We start from the raw sequence: 18,487 nt of genomic DNA, 5'->3' as shown, positions 1-18,487 counted from the left end.
ACGTCGTTTTATACGAGCAAGAACCTTCGTAGTTGAAAGTTATGACAAAGGTGAAATTCTGGTTTTAATCCCTGCAGTATGCTTAATCTAAAATTTAGTCCTTATACCTTAATTTGGTATTATTTGGTTCACCTATATTTATTAATGGGTAAAAGTACCGTGGAAGCCCTTGCACTAGGAGTCAGATTGTAATTTTCCCTGTTACTCAAAAAAGGATAAATTGGTCCCTATACATTAGATCAAAGAGTAAATCGGTCCTTCTGTTAAAAATAGTCCATGTACGTCAACATAAGGTACACATGGTATGCCACATATAACAGTTTGGGTATTTCATCAATCACACCAAATTTTAGCAATAGAAATGGATAAAATTTTTAGTAGAAAGGATCACTTTGCTCATCTAATATACATAGACTAATTTGATCATTTTTTTTAGTATTATCGTAAAATGCAATCTAAGTCCTAATATAAGGGCCTTCATAGTACTTTTATCGGTAATATTTGGTACACCAATATTTATTAATGTTAGTCCTTAATCCAAACCATTAATACCATTAAAAATCTTAATTATTCCACTAATATAAGTTATTTTTAGTAAAATGATTTTTAGTAAAATGGTACGAAAATGATAGTTCAAGTATCATTTTTTTATCAAAACTTATGTAAAAATAATATAGTATAGTTTAGAAGAAAGTTTTGTAGTTAAGAAAATTTTAAAAAAAATAAAACAATAATTTCTTTTTACTTCAATTTACTGGTAGTATTTTTATAGGTATAATGATAAATTTAGTTTTCAATGTTTATATCTTCTATCAATTTGGCCCTTGTTCTTTTTTAGTTAAATTTAACCATTAACCTTTAAAAATAGTCAAACTATTCTTCTTTAAAGAAATGTTGGCTAAAATATTAATTTTAATAATGTTGGTGTTGCAACCCTGTGACAATCTATGTGCATTTCATGCTAAATTCAATAATTACAAAAAAAAAAAATGTATAGAGATTAAAAAATTAGCATGAAGTACATGTGTCTGCTATGTTTAAAATTTTAACATTTTAGTCCATATTCCCATTAAAAATAATTACACTTTTTATCAAAAGGTTAATGGTCAAATTTGACTATTTTAAAAGTTTAAGGGCCAATTTTAACTCGAAAAGAAAATAAAACCAAATTGACAAAAAATGTAATTGTTAAGGGCTAAATGTGACATTATACCTTTTTTTACCGGATCGTTAAAATTGAAATAAAAATAATGTTAGTATTTCTTTAGTTATTAGTTTGTTAATTTGGTTCAAATAGAAAATACAAGACGATTGAATAAAACCAACGATCTCTTCGTTATGAGTCTCATATGTAATTACCATTTATGAGCTCAGTTATGAGCTCAGTAAACCCTTAAAACGAAAGATAATACGCCTGAAACTGAGCAAAAAGATGAAAACCAGATCCCAAATGCTAAATATTTATATCACATTATTAAGCTAATATAACAGTATATAGTATACCATCCAGTCACTAACTATATCCCTTACAAACAACAGCTCTTGGATTCAAACCAATACACTAAATAAACAATCTGGTAATAACAAGACAAAAGGGGATGTTAAATCTCTCATGGTGATGCCGGAACTGAATCTGTTCTCGAAACGTGGGAGGCAGCGTCGTCTTTTGAAACCGTAACGATGTTGGCTGGAGCCGCCAACTTCATACTGTCTCTCTTCCCGTCTTTTCCCGCAGATCTGCTGCTATTTTGATTAGCGTTTAGAGACAACCTCCTGCTCGGGGTTCCGTTGGCTCCTCCATTTGCTCGAGGCCCCACCACCTTCTTTGGACCAGATGACCGAGCAGGGCTTAGCCTTGAACCAAAGGCGGTTTCTTGCTCCATGTTTTGCTGCTCACCGACCTTTTTCTGACCCTAAATATGAAAAATGTCTGTGTTAGCTGAAAAAACTTTTTAGTTCACCTTCTTGGACTTCTAGAACCTGACTTAATCTCATTTGACCAACCTGAATCCGAAAAATGATTCAAACCTAGAATGACCTGAACCCAAAATAACTCGAACTTGACTGTCAAACCTGAATGATCTAACCCCGAAATGATACATGAGTATGTTCAATGCAGAATCATACCTCATACTCATGACTAAATATGTGTCGTATAATGGTCTAAAGCATTGATACTTATGAAGAGTCGGAGCAACATAATTCTTCAAATTAAGATCTAGGTTCATGCTGTAAGTTATATAGCATGAACTAATAACAAATCAAAACCGGTAAAAATATTATGGATGCCACTATATTAGGAGTCGAATTGTATTTTACCCCGTCTACTCCAAAAAATGGGTAAAGTAATCCATGTAGTTAGCTCAAAGAACAAATTAATATTTCTTTTAAAAATTTCATCCACTTCTATCGGCAAAAATTGGTCCTCATACATCAGGATGAGATTTTTAATAGAAAAGATCAATTTGCTCTTTGATTTAATGTATAGGAACTAATTTGCTCAGTTTTTTTAGTAGAGGGGCAAAATGCAATTTGACTTCTAGTACAAGGGTCTTCATGGTACTTTTACCATCAAAAACATACCCTAAGCCTCCTCTTTTCTTCTTCTCGTTCTTGCCTCAACATTGCGTATTCATCTAGCATGGCAAGAAGGGGAACACCATCATACATAAACGATATGCCACGATCTTCTTCCCAAGCTCGAGTTTTGGCAACCAAAGTGTCAACCATACCTACAGAAGCCCAATAATACCAATGAATAAAAAAACTATTGTCATGCATGCATGCTAAACATCATTTCATCTCTCAAAATTTGAATCCCATGCAATAGCAATATGATGACCGTCTTAAGGTATATACACGAATTTTTTTCACTATCAAACCTCCATCTTTGATATATGCATACATATGTATGTGTATATATATATTGAGCCTCATCAAAGGTAGATTACAAGGCAATATATCAAATTGCTAACAATAGTTCAAGGAAATGCAAGAGTGCACATTAGCCACCGATGGAATATGAATCATACATCATTAAACTATTACTCTAGATGGTCCTACCAGGAATTTTGTTGACCAGAATCCGAGCTTTCTCAGCACGCTTGAGATTTAAGTGTGCACCCCTACTTGCATTGTACCGATTCTCATCCTGTTTCAGCAGGAAAGTATCAGTGGAAGCAAAACACTTAATTTCAGATAGAAGAAATAAGTTTATGAGCATTCACAAGGAAGAACACCAGCATATCGGTGTCTTTAGTACTATTTTTATACTTAATGTACCATATTTGAAAAAACACAAAATGTTTATAAGTGAACATGGCACTTCAGGCCAATATTCTTAATTGTATTGTGTTAGGATGAAATATAGGACAACTATATAAAGACACAAATCGGCACACGCACCGACAGGGAAAAGAGCGGTGGCAGCAAGAAGTCAAAGAGAAACAAAGACTGATGAGTGATATCGTAAATACCCGATTGTAGTCTTCAAGCCAACTTTCTTCTTCACAAGCTGACATCCACTTTTCAACCCGGTCCAATATTTCTTTTCGACTAAGGGCTTCTTCTTTTGCTTTCATTATCTGATTATCCATGTCAGCTAGTAATTCAGTAGGCTCAACATTACCAGAATCAATCAGAGCCATAATTTTCTCCCTAGCAGCTTCCGGATCTATCTCTATATGAACCGAGGCAAATATCTTCTCAAGCTCCACTTGTCTTTTCAAAGCTATCTCCTTCATTCTGCTTGACTTTAGCTTATCGAGCCTATCAACTTCCACCTCCGCCTTAAGGACAAGAGAAAATGAATTTAAATAAGCAATTGTTCTCGCTTATACTTACAAACAATCAAGCAAGAAACCCGATTACCTGCTCAATCAGATCTAGAGCAAGAGCACCAGGACCAGTCACTTTATCAACCAATGCAGAAGTGTTGCAGGTAACATGATTGAATAATCTTCTTCCTTCTTCGGGGGTGTCCATCAGATTCCAAAGATCAATGAGCTGAGTAGCTAACTCTTGAAGCTGCCAAAAGAGGAAAACGTTGACTTCAAATTTTAAAAACGAAGAAGAACATATTCGCTATAAAAAACAAAAGAGACCTTATGAAGCCTCTGCTTCTTATCTTCATTTAGAGCTGAAACCGTCTTGGCCAACCTCGATAGTGTATCATTGCTAATGCTTTTTGACTGCACACCAGTAGAGTCACCTAAGCTTGGATGAACTTCAGTTATAGTACTAAAGAAATCCATTCCGAGGACAGCACAGAGATCATGTACAGTGCTGACATATTCAAGGACTTTACTAAGTCTATCACTCTGCAATGCAATGAGAAAAGTTAATGGTATTGATTTATGTAAAGACTAGATACCAAGATATTGGAAAAAGTACCATTGAGGCCCCTAGATTAGGAGCCACATTGCGTTTTGCCCCTTCTACTAAAAAATGGGCAACTTAGTTTCTATACGTTACATCAAAAAAGCAGATTGATCATTTCTGTTAAAAATTTCATCAATTTGTATTGTTAAAAACTAGTGTGGCTAACGGAATAATCAAGTAGTGACATGTGACGTGCCACGTGTACCCTCATGCTGATGTACACAGATCACTTTTTAATAATAGAAATGGAAGAAATTTTTAACAAAAGGACTAGTTTACTCTTTGATCTAATGTACATGGACTAATTTGCCCATTTTTTAAGTAGAGGAGACAAAATGCAATCCGACTCAAGGACTACCATGGTACTTTTACCACAGGATATTTAAGCCAATGAATTTTACCTTCTCTTTTTGAAGTTCTTTCAGTTTTACTTGATACTCATCCAACTTCTTCAAGGACAAATCGGAATCATCCACCGCAAGAGCACCTGTCTGTTCACTGGCATTTCCAGCAATTTCCCCACATATCTTCTGAATCTGAGACCGTACATCGGAAAACTCCTTAACTCTCTCCTCCTTTTGTTTCCATAGCTGTTCAAGTGCTGGTGCTATAGCAGCAAGTTGTTCCTTGATTGTTTCGGATCCCTTCTCTGGCTGTTATCAAACCCAAACGAATAACATGGGCTGTAGCTCAAACTATTTTACAGTATACTTATAAATAAACATTTATTTTGCATACCAAGATTAATAGCTTCCCACTTATCCATAGCAACTTTGAATATAAGGTGAAATTAAGTGATTACTCACAATGCCAACAGAACTTTTGTCTCCAAGAGCTGATACAAGTGTTGAAAGCTCGAGTTTGGCATCGGATAAGACCTGAAGAAGTTGTGCTCTCGAATTTGCAGCTTGCTCAACCTTCCTCTTGTACACATCCAAGCACTCTTGTTCTATCTGAAGAAGCATCTTGTCTCTCTCTTCATCACTTTCACCCACTTCATCCCAAATTTCCTACGATCAAACGGATAACATTTTACCAGCTATATTTCTTACAAAACAAACAGGTGCTAGAAACAAAGGTTTTATCGGAGAAAGCAAACTTAGAAGCCATATTACCTGCAGTTTCTGCAATAAAGAACCACAAGTGGTTTCTCCTAGAAGAGAGTTTTCAGCATCCGCCATTTTGCCTGCACCATGGGAAGCATTTAATAAATATTAATACGTGTTTCTTTAAAATCTTGAAGCACACACAAAAAAAGCAATAAGGAGAAAATAATGTATATACACACACACACAAACACACACCTTATTGAATAGCTAGAAACAGCACTTTACCAGACTGAATGACATAAAACACCTAACAGCAAAAGTCACAAACAATGGCAAATCATTAAATTAGAAGAAGTTTCAAGAATTATAGTAGTAACTAGAGAATATAGACAAAAGTATCATGGAGGCCATTGTACTAAAGTCAAATTGCATTTTACCACAATTACTCAAAAAAGGGGCAAATTAGTCCTTGTCAGTTAGACCAAAGAGCAAACTGATCACTGTGTAAAAATTTCATCCATTTCTGCTATTAAAAATTGCTCCACATATGTTAACATGATGTAAGTGGCAACAAAAGTATAAATTCAAAATGTACAAAGCCATATAAAAGAACCTCAAAAGGTGTATAAACAATGTGAGATTCAACTATACCACTTAGCAAAGAAATTATATTATATAAAGCCTCTAGCTAGAATTTAAATAGGGTGAGTAACTTGAAGTATTATAAAAAGCACCAAAGTGCAATTGATGGAGCAATTAAACCAGCAGAAAATTTACAAAGAATTTAAAGCAAGAACCTGCAAAAAGTAATCTTGAATGTCTTGCTTCAAGAATCTTTACTTCAAGAACCAATAAAAACTAAACTATTGAGCTTCCCATATGTTCGCCAAAAAAGCAACACAAAAACAAAACTTATTAGCAATATGAAACTCCATTATCACATTCTTCACTCAAAAAATCAACAAGCCCTTACTTCGATTTCATTATAAAACCAAACAATCAGCTTCAACAATAAAAACCCAACTTCACAAATTCACAACTTTCTCACCATTTGCACTAAGATAAAGACGACTGAAATGCAGCAATTATAAAGAAAGAAAGTATAATGCATACCCAGATCTTGTTTTAAGAAGAGATTTCTGGGTTTTTAACTTTTTTCAGATCCAAAGCTTTGATCTTTACGGAGACTGAACAAAGTTTGTGGGAGTGAGAGAAGCACAGAGATACAGAGAGACCAGAAGCCTAAAAATGCAGAGTAATGGGACCCTTTTTCCTTACTAATTCTTGTGGTGGATAAGTACCCATGTTTTTAAGAATATTTACGAATATGACACTATCAACGTAAGAAAATAGGTGAATGTACTGGGTAAAATTAGTCCTAATGACATAAAATAATCCTATTTAAATAGAAAGTGTTAATTATGTTCAAATTTGGAATTATTTAATTTTTTTTATAGTACAAAAATTAAATTGATATTTCATAAATATATTCACTTAAAAAAATAAAATGGGTTGATTGAGTCTTAATTCGATTGACATGGGCATTGTTGTCAATTTAAGAGGACGTTGGTTCGAGTACGTTAAAGCGTATTATCTTACTATTTATGTGTTAATGGTAGGTTATGGGTAGTTCTGGGCATTGATCACGTAACTTTTCAACTTTTGTCTTTTTTTTATCACCAGTCGACTAACGTAAAAAATAGAAACACCAAAAAGTTTAAGATAATTAGGTGACCAAAAAAGACAAAATTAAATAGTTGAATGACCATTTTGTAACTTTTTATAATTTGGTGATCAAAAAAGAAAAAGAAAACCATAGTTGATTGACTACTAATGTAGTTTACTCAAATTTAAAATGATGGGTAAACTACACCGTAGGTTAATAAACTATTAATAAGTTTACATTTTGATTACTCAACTTCAAAATATTACAAAATCGTCACTGAACTATTCGAAATTTTTTATTTAAGTCACTGAATTATTTGTAAATTTTTATATAGGTAATTGAGTTGTTAAGTTTTTTTTTTTGAAGTCTAGCTAGTGAGCTTTAAGTGACAATTCACGATCAATATGGTGGATTAATACCCATCAATGAATAGAATAACATACCTCAAATCCAAATCAATCTGATGGTTGGTTTCAGAGATTAGAGAAAAAAAAATTATTTAGATTTTGGTTCATAAATTTGTAGCATTCGATTGGTGCAAACAGTGCAAATGGAAGCCATATAATAATTTTAACAGTCTAATAACCTAAATGAAAACTTTTAAATGATTTAATAATCATTTTATAACTTTTTAAAGTTGAGTAATCGAAAAGTAATCTTACTAATACCCAACCAGGTTAGCACGGCCCATCTTAAGTCATACTTGGACTTAAAACTTTTTTAAAAATTAAATTAGAAATCGATCCAAATCTATTGTAATATAAACTATAAAAATTCTAAAAGTAATTAAACTTGTACATTGCACGGGATAAGAAACTAGTTCAAAATTATATGATTATTATAATATAAAATTTTAAAGTTAAACCAGACTTTACATACACATCATTAGGTAAAAAAATTTATATAATTTTTGTTCAAACCAATTTTGATTATTTTTTAATAATTAAATTATTTTATTATTTTAAAGTTAATGAAAATTAATCTGTTTTGAGGATTTGTGTTCCAATAAGGGGCCGCGCTGGGGGAGGGGAAGGACCCGTAAAATATAAAATTTCATTTTTGGCCTTTTAAATTTTACAAAATTTTAATTTAGTAAATGACAAAATTATACTTTAACCCCTAAAAATATAAAATTTTGATTTAATCTTTTAAAAATTGTAAAAAAATTAAGCTATTAAAATTGTCAAATTACACTTCAGCTCTCATAAAAATATAAACTTAATTTCAACTTTCCAAGAATTTTTTTTTTTGGCTTTACTTCTGTTCTCAACAATATTATCTTTAAAGTTTAAACTTACGTTCTCCCTTGAAAATATAATGTATTTTACTACTACACCCAACACTTATTGGTAACTTCGATTATTGTTGTCATAAGAAAAATCCCACATAACAACAGCATATGACATGTAACTATTGTACATGTAATGTCACTTTCAACCGGGTCTTAACTCAATTGTGAAATTCCTAAAAATCCAATATTTTTATAAAGCCACAAACATATTTTTGAGTATTTTCTTTTTACATATATTTTAAAAAATACATGCACATAAAGATCTAAACTTAAGAACTAAAAACCACTTTTCCCTCAATATTACTATTTTAACCAAAGGCACTTATAGAATATCATGAGCGTACCATAATTTATTATAATGTTACAAACTTGGCACATTAATTGAGATGGAAGATTTGGATATTTGCATTTTTTTACCCTTGGTGCAATCTGAGTACTGATTTGAATAAGGGATTGAATTGATTAAATTTGGTCCAATCTGAGTATTGATTTGAATAAGGGATTGGATTGACTAATTAAATTCATTTTTTATTTTTAATAATTTATTTAATTCAATTAAGCAACTCGATTGAACCAATCAAATCAAATACTACTGATTTAAAATACCAATAATTTAATATTATTTTGAATAGTTTTAAATGAAAGATAAATATGATGATTTGATGTCTCTCTTTTTCTTTAAAAGATAATTTATTTTAGATTTTTAATAAAACAAAATTAACTATCCAAAATCAACATTTTCTACCTTAAGTGATAAGCATGAGAAACTACATTGATTGCTCCTTGAAACAGTTTTTGATGCCATGGTGCATCTACCCTTGGTGGGCGACTGATGTAAATATTTATTAAAATTTTGGTGATTTTAAAAAAAAAATTTAAAAAACTCGATCAATTTTATCAGTTACTCAAAACACCTCGTTACAGCCGACTTGATAGCTCGAATTGCTTAAGTTTAGCTCAGCTCGATAATGATCGAGTCAAGAAGTAGTTCATTCATAACCCAAACCCTAAACAAGAGATTGATGACCAAAAATATAGATGAATCTTAACATGAAAACCCTTCATATGTGTATAGTTCTTTTATCACATAGGCAAAGTTCTTGAAAATTTGCCATTAAAAACTCAACTTAACCTACAATCAAGCATCAGAGACTTTGTCGCCCGTGTTATTCTCGGTTGCACCATCATCCGTTGCTTGAGTAACACCGACCTCAGCCGGTCGAATAACTCGATCATAGAGCATGTAACCTGCCTGTAATAAACAATGGAAACACACATTTACCGGTAACTAAACGAACTATGAACATTTCGGTCATTCAAACTTCAAACAGCAAATTGTGGTTAACAGAGACAAGGGACCTTGAGTCAAATAATGTAATCAGTTACTAATCATATTTCTCGACACAAAGTCGGATTAGAAGATAATACCTTCAAAACATGAGCAACCGTGCCAGGAGGCTTGGAATTATCCGGTACTTGGAATACCGCATTGTGCCTGTGTGGATCAAATGGTTCATTTGTAGGATCAAATTTTTCCACTCCAAACTTTCTAAATACCTGAAAGCAGTAAACATTCTAATTGGTCAGTAATAAAACTCTAACATGTTATAGAAACAGATGTTGAGACCAAACATTGTCCAAGTCATAGAAGAAACCTATGTTACTTGGACTAGGATATAATGATCGGACACGGGTATATATTTGACATGGGTATCTACAAATTTTTCTCTTCTTTTTCATGTATTTAGAGAGTCCTAAAGGGTCTCCCCAAACCCAAGTCTGAAAATGTGTCGAACAAGGAAGAATTCATAACTTGCAGGATTAACTAAGCACACATCACTGTGTAAACACATTTTCAGATGAAGTTCAATGATTTAAGAGGAATTCAATTCACCAAATTTGTCCCATTTACCAGTAAACAGATGCGATAATCGAACCCACAAAAGTTTGAGTATGAAAATTCTAACAACTCAGGTTCATGAGAACTACCAAAATTATAGACAGGTTCAAAACTAACAACCTGAGTTTTGGCGAAATAACAAAAAGCCTACCTCTCCAAGCTGCTTCTCAGTCATTTCAACTCCTTCTAAGAGTGTTTTAAGGAGCGGTACAGCTCCAGAAGTGTCATTGGATTCGTCGATCTTAGAGAAACTACCTTTAACATGTGTAGAAGCCCTTCCTAAATTGTCCGCAACATCAAGTAAGCCCTTTGCGAAATTCTGCAGCACAACGACAAAAAATTACAATCGATTTCAGATATCCCAAACAGAATTTGGGTGGTTTAATGATTCATCAACGTTACCTGAATTGCAAATTTTTTCGAGTTCTCCGCTTCCCGTCTTGTCCTAGCCATAACGTTCTCCATTTCTGCAAGAGTTCGAACAACTTTGTCCTTCATTTGTTCAATCTCCGTTTGCTTGGTCTTCAAGAGTTCTTCTTTTTCCTCCACGAGTTTCACCATATCAGCCATCGATAAGTCACCATCACTCTCGGAATCTGAATCAGAAAACGCGGTTCGTTTAGCAGCTTTTCTCCTCCTTTTATCAGATTGAGGCATCGTATTTTGGGATTCTGAGTTAAAACCTGATTCTTTTGTAGCTTCAGCTTCTCCAGGAATTGTATCCTCACTCGGCTTCACAGGATCTTGACCATTATTGTCTACGGCACTCCCATGTTCCTTTTCAGAAGGCTCGGGTGAGGCTGACGAAGAGATCCCAAATCGTCGGAAAGCGTTCCAATGGAGGTTCGAATTTTGCAGCAAACACACATCGTTTGTAATCACCTGCATAGATAAACTAAGTGAATGCAACATACAATAATGCACCATAATTCAAACAAAATGCACTAAAATGAGAAATTTTAGGTAAACGTATAATAAAGACCCTTGTACTAGGAGTCAAATTGCATTTTCCCCCCTTTACTAAAAAAAGAGCAAATTAGTCATTGTATATCAGATCAAAGAGCAAACAGGTCCTTTTTATTAAAATATTCATCCATTTTCTACCATTAGAAACCGGTGTGGCTGACAGAACAACACGCCACGTGTACATCATATCATTCTAACATATACCAGTTTTTGACAGTAGAAATGAATGAATTTTTAACAGAATGACCAGTTTGCTCTTTGATGTATAGGGACTAATTTAAGAGGGGGAAAATGCAATTTAGCTCCTAGTACAAGTGCCTACCGATTTTTTATCAATATGTATGAAATTGATTATGCTTTCAAGGAATCAATTTATAAGTTTAAGATCATAATTCCTAAATGGTCATTCAATATCTGATTAAAAAGAAAAAAAATGAGAACCTTAGAACCAAACAAGATACTGATAAAATGAACATGAAAAATATGAAATTAAAACTAATAAATCATTAATAATGCAATTAGTAACATTCATTTCAGTAACAGAAACTGAAATTCTACTTCAAAGTGTTCAACTTTACAAATCAGAACACATAATTTAAATAAAAAAAAAAGAAAAATCAATAGTAATAAAAAAAGGAACAAATCCCTTAAACCCTAGCAAAACCCTATCAGAACACATAATTGTAACTAATTTTTGTACCTTATTCGGAGATTCACTAACAAGAGAGTGAAACTGAGTGGAAAGGCTTGGAGATTGAAAGCTCTTCGGAGCAGAGAGAAGCAAGGAGCGTGCACCAACTCTCCTTGAGACGCGTGACAGAGCCCTGGACATCAACATCTCGGAACAAGAAGAAGGAGGTTTAGGGTTTTAGAGGGTCAAAAATGGGAAATTTAAAAAATATAAACAGGGTTTTTAGAGAGAGAAAAAAAAGGGAAAGAAGGGAAGAAATTTAGAGCGATAGACCGTGAAAATAGAGATGAAACAAAAGAAGTTCGTTTTATTTATTGGTTGGCTAAAGTATCCTCTTAGTAGGATAGAAAACGACATCGTTTATATAGGTAGATTGGTGAATTTGAACGTTCTTTGAGGGTTTTATTGTCTTTGTATTAATTGGTCGGTCTGTTTATGTATAAGAATTTAGAAGCATCGAGAAGGTTTTTATTTTTTTTAATTATTATTAAATATATGTGGTCAGGAGGTGTGGTCAAAACGGTAGCGTATGGCAAACTTTAATGCAAGTGAAAATTTTGTGTTTTTATTGTATTTGGATACTTACATAAATTTTCATAAAGTTTTTATTAAATAAATTTTAACATAATCTTGCATTTGTCGTGTACTACGAGTTATAGCTTGAGATATGTTCAAGGAGGTTAATTTACTCTATTTATATGATGCGGTTTTTGGATTTGACATCTTAGGTAAGTCTTATACATGTATCATATTCTAAGGTTAATACGTGTTTTCTAAGCATGAGTTTGCTTACATGATGATACGAACTCACCACGTGCGAACTCATGTAAGCGAACTATGCAAGTTATCACTACTGAATTAAAGAGGATTGGGTCGGTCCTAATCGAATAACGGGTTGATAATGGCGAACACCATAACAAGATAAAATAATATTTAGTATTTTTTAGGAAGAATTTGGTACTTTTTTCAACATATGATGATGTGGCACTAAAATTGTTTTACATATCACTTAAGAATTTAAAAAGTTATGCTGATTGAGTCTCTATCTCGAATGGCATGGGTATTGCTGCCAACATAAGAAAACGTAGGTTTGAGTGTGCTGAAGCGCATTATGCTCCTATTGATGAGTAGTTCTAGGCATTGTGCTAAACTATAATATGATTGTTCAAAAAATTTTAAAAAGTTATATTTTTTTAATTATAAAAAATATAGATATAATATTTTTATCATTTTAATTAATATTTGGAGAAACTATTACGGTAGTCACTTAATTATTAGTTTTTTTTTTGGTTATTCAACAATGAAATGTTATAAAATGGTAATGTAACTATTTATCTTATTCTACTTTTTTGTCATTAGGAGTTAAATTATTAACGGAAAGATAACTTGTGACTTTTAAATTGGTATAATAGTAACTTTAACCTTAACATTTATACATTCATCAATTTAGTCTTGATTTTAAAAAATTAACCATCAACATTTACATATTGTGTAATTTAATTTTTTTGTAATTTTACTTTTCTTTGTGACATTGAAGATTAATTTTAAAAGAATGCGAAAATATTAAAATTATTATCTTAGATTTTTAGTGTTTTTATTTTTGGTATATTTTCGATTAAATTTAGTTGATAAATTTATTTTTTAGCTTTATAAATGAAATAACCATAAATAAATAAATAAATAAATAAGCAAAACTACAAAAGATTAAATTGCACAATATATAAATGTTAAGGATTAAATTTTTAAAATTAAGAATAAAGTAACACAATATATAAATATTAAGCATGCAAAATTTAAAAGCTACTATATTATCTTTTCGTTATCTATTTAGCAACTAGTGGCCGAAAAGATAACCAAAAGTGATTATTTTATAATTTTTTATAATTAAGTGACTAGAAAAAAACTTAACAATAGTTGAGTGACTACTAAAGAAATTTACCCTTAATATTAAATGACTAATAAAAATTGGATTACTCGAATAGACACCATTTTTCTTCATTCAAAAAATGTATTATGAAAAAGAAAAATCATTAAAAAATGTAAGTTCATAAATACAATCTCTTTTAACACCCTCACAGTTTTAAAGCTCTAACAGTAATGAGACTAGTGCAACTCAAACCCAGACCACAACTGGGATAGTAAACATCTTGACTATCAGACTAACACACGGGATTCTCTTAACATTATATTTAAGTTCCTCGTAAAATAATGAACAACAATATGGACAACTATATGATTTTACAAAAAGAAAAAGAAAAATTAAGGTAATTGGAAATAAACTATATAACCCAAATTTAAAAAGGAAAAAAAAAATCAAAGAAAAGAAAAACTCTAGAATACCCTCCAAACATTATGAACCTCTCGCTCCCTCGAAAAGGGCAGTCTTGGAATTTCCTATTGTGTGAGAAATCAAGAAATACCAATGGTCTTGGAAAGCAACCATAGAACAAGAGATAATTCAATGCCAAAAATGGTGTGAAGTGTGCTCCTATCTAACATGAACCCATAGATTGTAATCCCAGCTCTGTTGTTCTCAAAATATGTCACTGCAAAATCATCCCCACAAAAACACCATCAATGGCACATCAAATAACATTAACAAACATTACACTTAGACAATGTGTGGATTGAGTAGGTCAGGTTGATTTTGGTTCAAGTTAACATATGTCAGATCAATTCAGAGTTTAAATTCTTTGAGTCATTACAAGTTTGAATCATTCCAAGTTTAATGTATTTCGGGTTCAAGTCATTCATGTTTACCATGTACGTATGCAAGATAGGTCATTTCGAGTTTGAGTCATTTTAAGTAGGTCATTTTGAGTTTGAATCATTTATAAGTAAGTTGGGGAGTTCAGGTTGACCTTTTATGGCCAAAATGGGTTGTTTACCTAGGTTGTTGACTTTCTATGGTCAAACAAGGATGAGTGGAGATCATATTTAGATTAATTGGATCAGAATTAACAAGTTTCTATACTCTAAGTCATTTGAGGTCGTCATTTAGGTTTGGCATTTAGGTTTAGAGCATTTTGAGTTCGGGTCATCTCAGGTTGTAATTTCAGGTTCGAATCATTTTGGATTTTAGTCAATTCGGGATTGGATCTTTTCAAGCTTGGGTCATTTTGGGTTCAGACATTTCTGGTTCTAATCATTTTTAGGTTTGGTTCGAATCATTTTTGAAATACTTTGGGTTTGGGTCATTTCAAGTTAAAATCCTTTTGAATTTGAGTCATTCCGAAATTGGGACTTTTCAGTTTGGGTCATTTTGAATTCTGTCATTTCTGGTTGGAATCATTTTAAGGTTTGGGAAGGGAGAGCTTGGGTTAACTTTTTACGGTCAAAGTGGGTCAGTTTTACGTTCGGGTTGGGCAAGTTCAAGTTGTTGACTTTCTATAGTCAAACAAGGATGAGTTGAGCTCATATTCGGATTAACCGGATCAAGTTTCTAGACTCAAATCAGAACTAACAAGTCTAACTACACTAAAAGAGAAACCAGGCACTACTCTTACCTAGAGCGTGTCTTTTCTGGTATGAAATGGTACTATAAGCATAAGCTGGGATCAACTTATTGTTATCCAAGTCATCTTCTTCTTCCCCAACATCTTCACTCTCCGATTCACCGTCGGTTCCCACATTAGGAAACGATTGGCGGACATGAATAGCCGGTGTCCTCGGCGTCTCACCGTCGTTCACGTCGAAAGAATCTAAGGTTGCACAAACATGCCATTTTGAAGCAAGGCACGTAACCGATTGCGCTTTGTGTGTTATTTTCGTCGCGCTTCGTAATAATATACAGAGTCCGGTGACAAGAGTTAAAGAACACATCTACAAACGATAAACCAATAAGAAGGTTAGATCGAACCCAAACTTTATAATAGATTTTTTTATGAAAATAAAACACTTACAAGAAGTTCTCCAGCTTTGTAAATGTTCAATTCCGAAGTAGCCTTCAAAGTTACAAGCAATGAAGTGAATTGGCTACCTGTGACCAAAATCAAACACCATAATATGAATGAACGATACCGATGGCTAATGATCCGTAAATGCCTCCGGATTCGTAGGTGTTCGGACAAAACCGAACCCACATCAGAATCAACTTGGAAAACCTGCGCAAAGTCTTGGATCCGGAGAACTTGGAGGTTACAAACGAGGTGGAAGAGGACGCATACGAGGAAGAAAACCGTGGTCCGATAAAGCCATGAACATAGCTCCATGAAACAAGCTACACTGTCGCTCAACCAGACGATTCCGAGGAAAGGAATTTGCGAAGCGCCCGAGGCATACCACCATACTTTGTATGCCGTCTCGGCTAAGAAACACGGAATAACAAAAGACGATACGATCTTCAACGATCTCTGCAAATGAAAAAACACATAAAGATAAATCACATTAACACAAAGAAATTTGAACTTTTTCAAATGTTTATCATCCCAAATCTTCAAACCCCATAATCCAAAACAAAAAGAGTTAAAAAGTAAGTTGGAAGAGACAATTTTACAGACACTTGGGGGGCACCATATTCTACCTCTTAATCTAAAACTAAAGGCGAAAAGAACTACTTCGAAACTAAGACTCAATCGAAATGATCTAAACTCAAAATGATTAACTTGATCTGAATTCATCCAATTCTGAAACAAGGGATATTAGTCAAAAACAATGATCATGGCTGTAATTTCAGTCAATTATGGATCTTTGACTTCAAATAATTTCATAAAAACCGATTTTTTTTTCAAAATTTAAAACTCAGCCCAGAAATTAAATCAAAAACCCATATAAAATCTCTTCAACCCCCCCCCCCAAAAAAAAAGAACAGAACTTACATTGAGCTTAGCAGTATACCCTTTTCTAACAATCTCACTTTCATTACAAAGCTTGTCGAAAAACAAGAACCTTTTCAACCCATATTTCTTCACAAAACTAGTTAAACAAACAAACGACATGGTCGAAACACTGCTCAAAGACAATTGAACCACCCAATCATAAGGTCTAGCATGTTTAGCATCACAAGAAGAACAAGCTAAGAAAAAATGAGATAAACAAGGAACCACTAGTCCTAAAACGATGAACAAAAACCAAGACAAAGAAGCTGTCCAAATGTTGGATTGATCTACACACATCCAACGTAAGTATGTTCTAAAGCTGTGTAGTTCATCTTGGGCATGGGATATGGTTCTTTGGAACCTGGTTGATCGGTCCATTAATGGTTCCCTAGTAGTATCTTCCATGGAAGGACTTGATTGTTTAGCTGTAAAAAGAACAAAAAAAGTGAGGACCTTAAGGGGAGGGGGGCGGGTAATGGAGTTTTAACGATGTTCTAAATCCTATAAGAGGAAAACAGGTGTTGGGATTACGAGACAGGAAATTTGTGTTTTAAAGAAAGTGTCTGAAACTTGTTCTGGTTTGGCTTTTTTATTGAACAATCATTTATAAATTGACAAATTTTTTTTTTTTGGGTTTTATTTGGAAAATCCTAACATGTTGTGATTGTTGTTTTTCCCATTGGTAGAATTATTAAAATTTATTTATTTTATTTAAAAATCTATTTCAATCAATTGTATTTTTCATCAAAATTTTTTTTATTATAAATTATGCTTATCGAATACATAATGACTTGAGTAAAAGTATTATGAAAGTTTCTGTATTAAGGGCGAGTTTAGATGGGTGATGCATTTAATTGCGATTAGTGTAAAAACAGTGGTGACAGTGAGATTAGATTCTGTAGCCACACTGTAGCGTAAGGTAAAAAATCCAGCGAAGACTTTGGTTGAATTTTATCCCATTTATTTAAAAAAAAGGATAAATTAATCCTTGTAAATAAAATAGCAAATTGGTTATTCTCTTAAAATTTTCATTAATTTCTATTTGGATTTTTTTCATATATTTTAAGTTTTTTCAAATAAAAAATTAATTCTATTTTGAATATTATCTTCCACATCAATAGTGAATTTTTAATAAGATTGGTCTGATCTCTTATTTGCTCTTTTTGACATAATACTTAGAACTACCCATAGTCTCTCTCAACTCATATATAGGAGGATAACGAGCTTCAGCGTGTTTGAACTCACATCCTCCTATATTGACAATAATACTTATGTCAATTGAACTAACACTTAATCAACAATATATGGTAATTTTTTTAATTAGAAATACATGGTATTTTGATAATTTTATTAATTAATTTTGGGTTTTTCAGCATCATATCAAGTGGTTATAATCTTGTGAAATCATAAACTTGGATTTTGGGACAAAAAGCATAATGATACTTTTGATTAAAGGATTAGAATTTAAGGTTAAAACATCATAATCACCATGTTTTGAGGAGGCATGTTCAATTTTATGTTCCAATTAAGACAACTACATCATTTCTTTGACAATGAAAGCTATACATTTTAAATGATAAATTGATTTGATTATTAAAGATAAGATTGAATTATATTGAAATTTATAATCTAAATTTTAAAATATTTTAATTAAGTTATCAAGATATAATTCTTATTAATCAAATCTTGTTAGTGACTTAATACTAACATATTATTTGTTTTATTAT

At 32.5% G+C, this 18,487-nt stretch overlaps 3 protein-coding genes across 4 annotated transcripts; all 3 read right to left on the bottom strand.

Annotated features, from left to right (window-relative positions):
* Positions 1–1,451: 1,451 nt before the first annotated feature.
* LOC105768495 (65-kDa microtubule-associated protein 1) lies at positions 1,452–6,677 on the bottom strand. Its single transcript, XM_052630586.1, has 11 exons — positions 6,543–6,677; positions 5,685–5,736; positions 5,496–5,566; positions 5,187–5,390; positions 4,782–5,033; positions 4,104–4,319; positions 3,871–4,026; positions 3,477–3,788; positions 3,064–3,151; positions 2,584–2,732; positions 1,452–1,913 (listed from the first exon to the last, which is right to left on the bottom strand). Exons 3-11 carry the CDS (start codon positions 5,559–5,561, stop codon positions 1,611–1,613), a joined length of 1,746 nt encoding a protein of 581 aa, XP_052486546.1. The 5' UTR covers positions 5,562–5,566; positions 5,685–5,736; positions 6,543–6,677; the 3' UTR covers positions 1,452–1,610.
* Positions 6,678–9,260: 2,583 nt separating this feature from the next.
* Positions 9,261–12,226, bottom strand: LOC105768494 (grpE protein homolog 2, mitochondrial). 2 transcript variants are annotated; one of them, XM_012588433.2, is made up of 6 exons: positions 11,953–12,225; positions 10,970–11,168; positions 10,689–10,882; positions 10,438–10,605; positions 9,815–9,943; positions 9,261–9,638 (listed from the first exon to the last, which is right to left on the bottom strand). In XM_012588433.2, exons 1-6 carry the CDS (start codon positions 12,088–12,090, stop codon positions 9,525–9,527), a joined length of 942 nt encoding a protein of 313 aa, XP_012443887.1. In that variant the 5' UTR covers positions 12,091–12,225; the 3' UTR covers positions 9,261–9,524. The 2 variants fall into 2 exon arrangements, with proteins under 2 accessions (XP_012443887.1, XP_012443886.1); XM_012588432.2 differs by having other exon boundaries at positions 10,689–11,168; positions 11,953–12,226.
* A 1,749-nt stretch (positions 12,227–13,975) lies between these two features.
* Positions 13,976–17,341, bottom strand: LOC105768492 (uncharacterized). The gene is made up of 4 exons (XM_012588429.2): positions 16,761–17,341; positions 15,846–16,295; positions 15,450–15,765; positions 13,976–14,489 (listed from the first exon to the last, which is right to left on the bottom strand). The coding sequence occupies exons 1-4, from the start codon at positions 17,163–17,165 to the stop codon at positions 14,353–14,355; spliced, it is 1,308 nt and encodes a 435-aa protein (XP_012443883.1). The 5' UTR covers positions 17,166–17,341; the 3' UTR covers positions 13,976–14,352.
* Between the last annotated feature and the right edge of the window lie 1,146 nt (positions 17,342–18,487).

The sequence above is a fragment of the Gossypium raimondii genome, chromosome 5 (assembly GCF_025698545.1).
Source record: "Gossypium raimondii isolate GPD5lz chromosome 5, ASM2569854v1, whole genome shotgun sequence".
NCBI lineage: Eukaryota > Viridiplantae > Streptophyta > Magnoliopsida > Malvales > Malvaceae > Gossypium > Gossypium raimondii.
The sequence above is the reverse complement of the archived record's forward strand: the minus strand, read 5'-3'. Positions and strand labels throughout refer to the sequence as shown.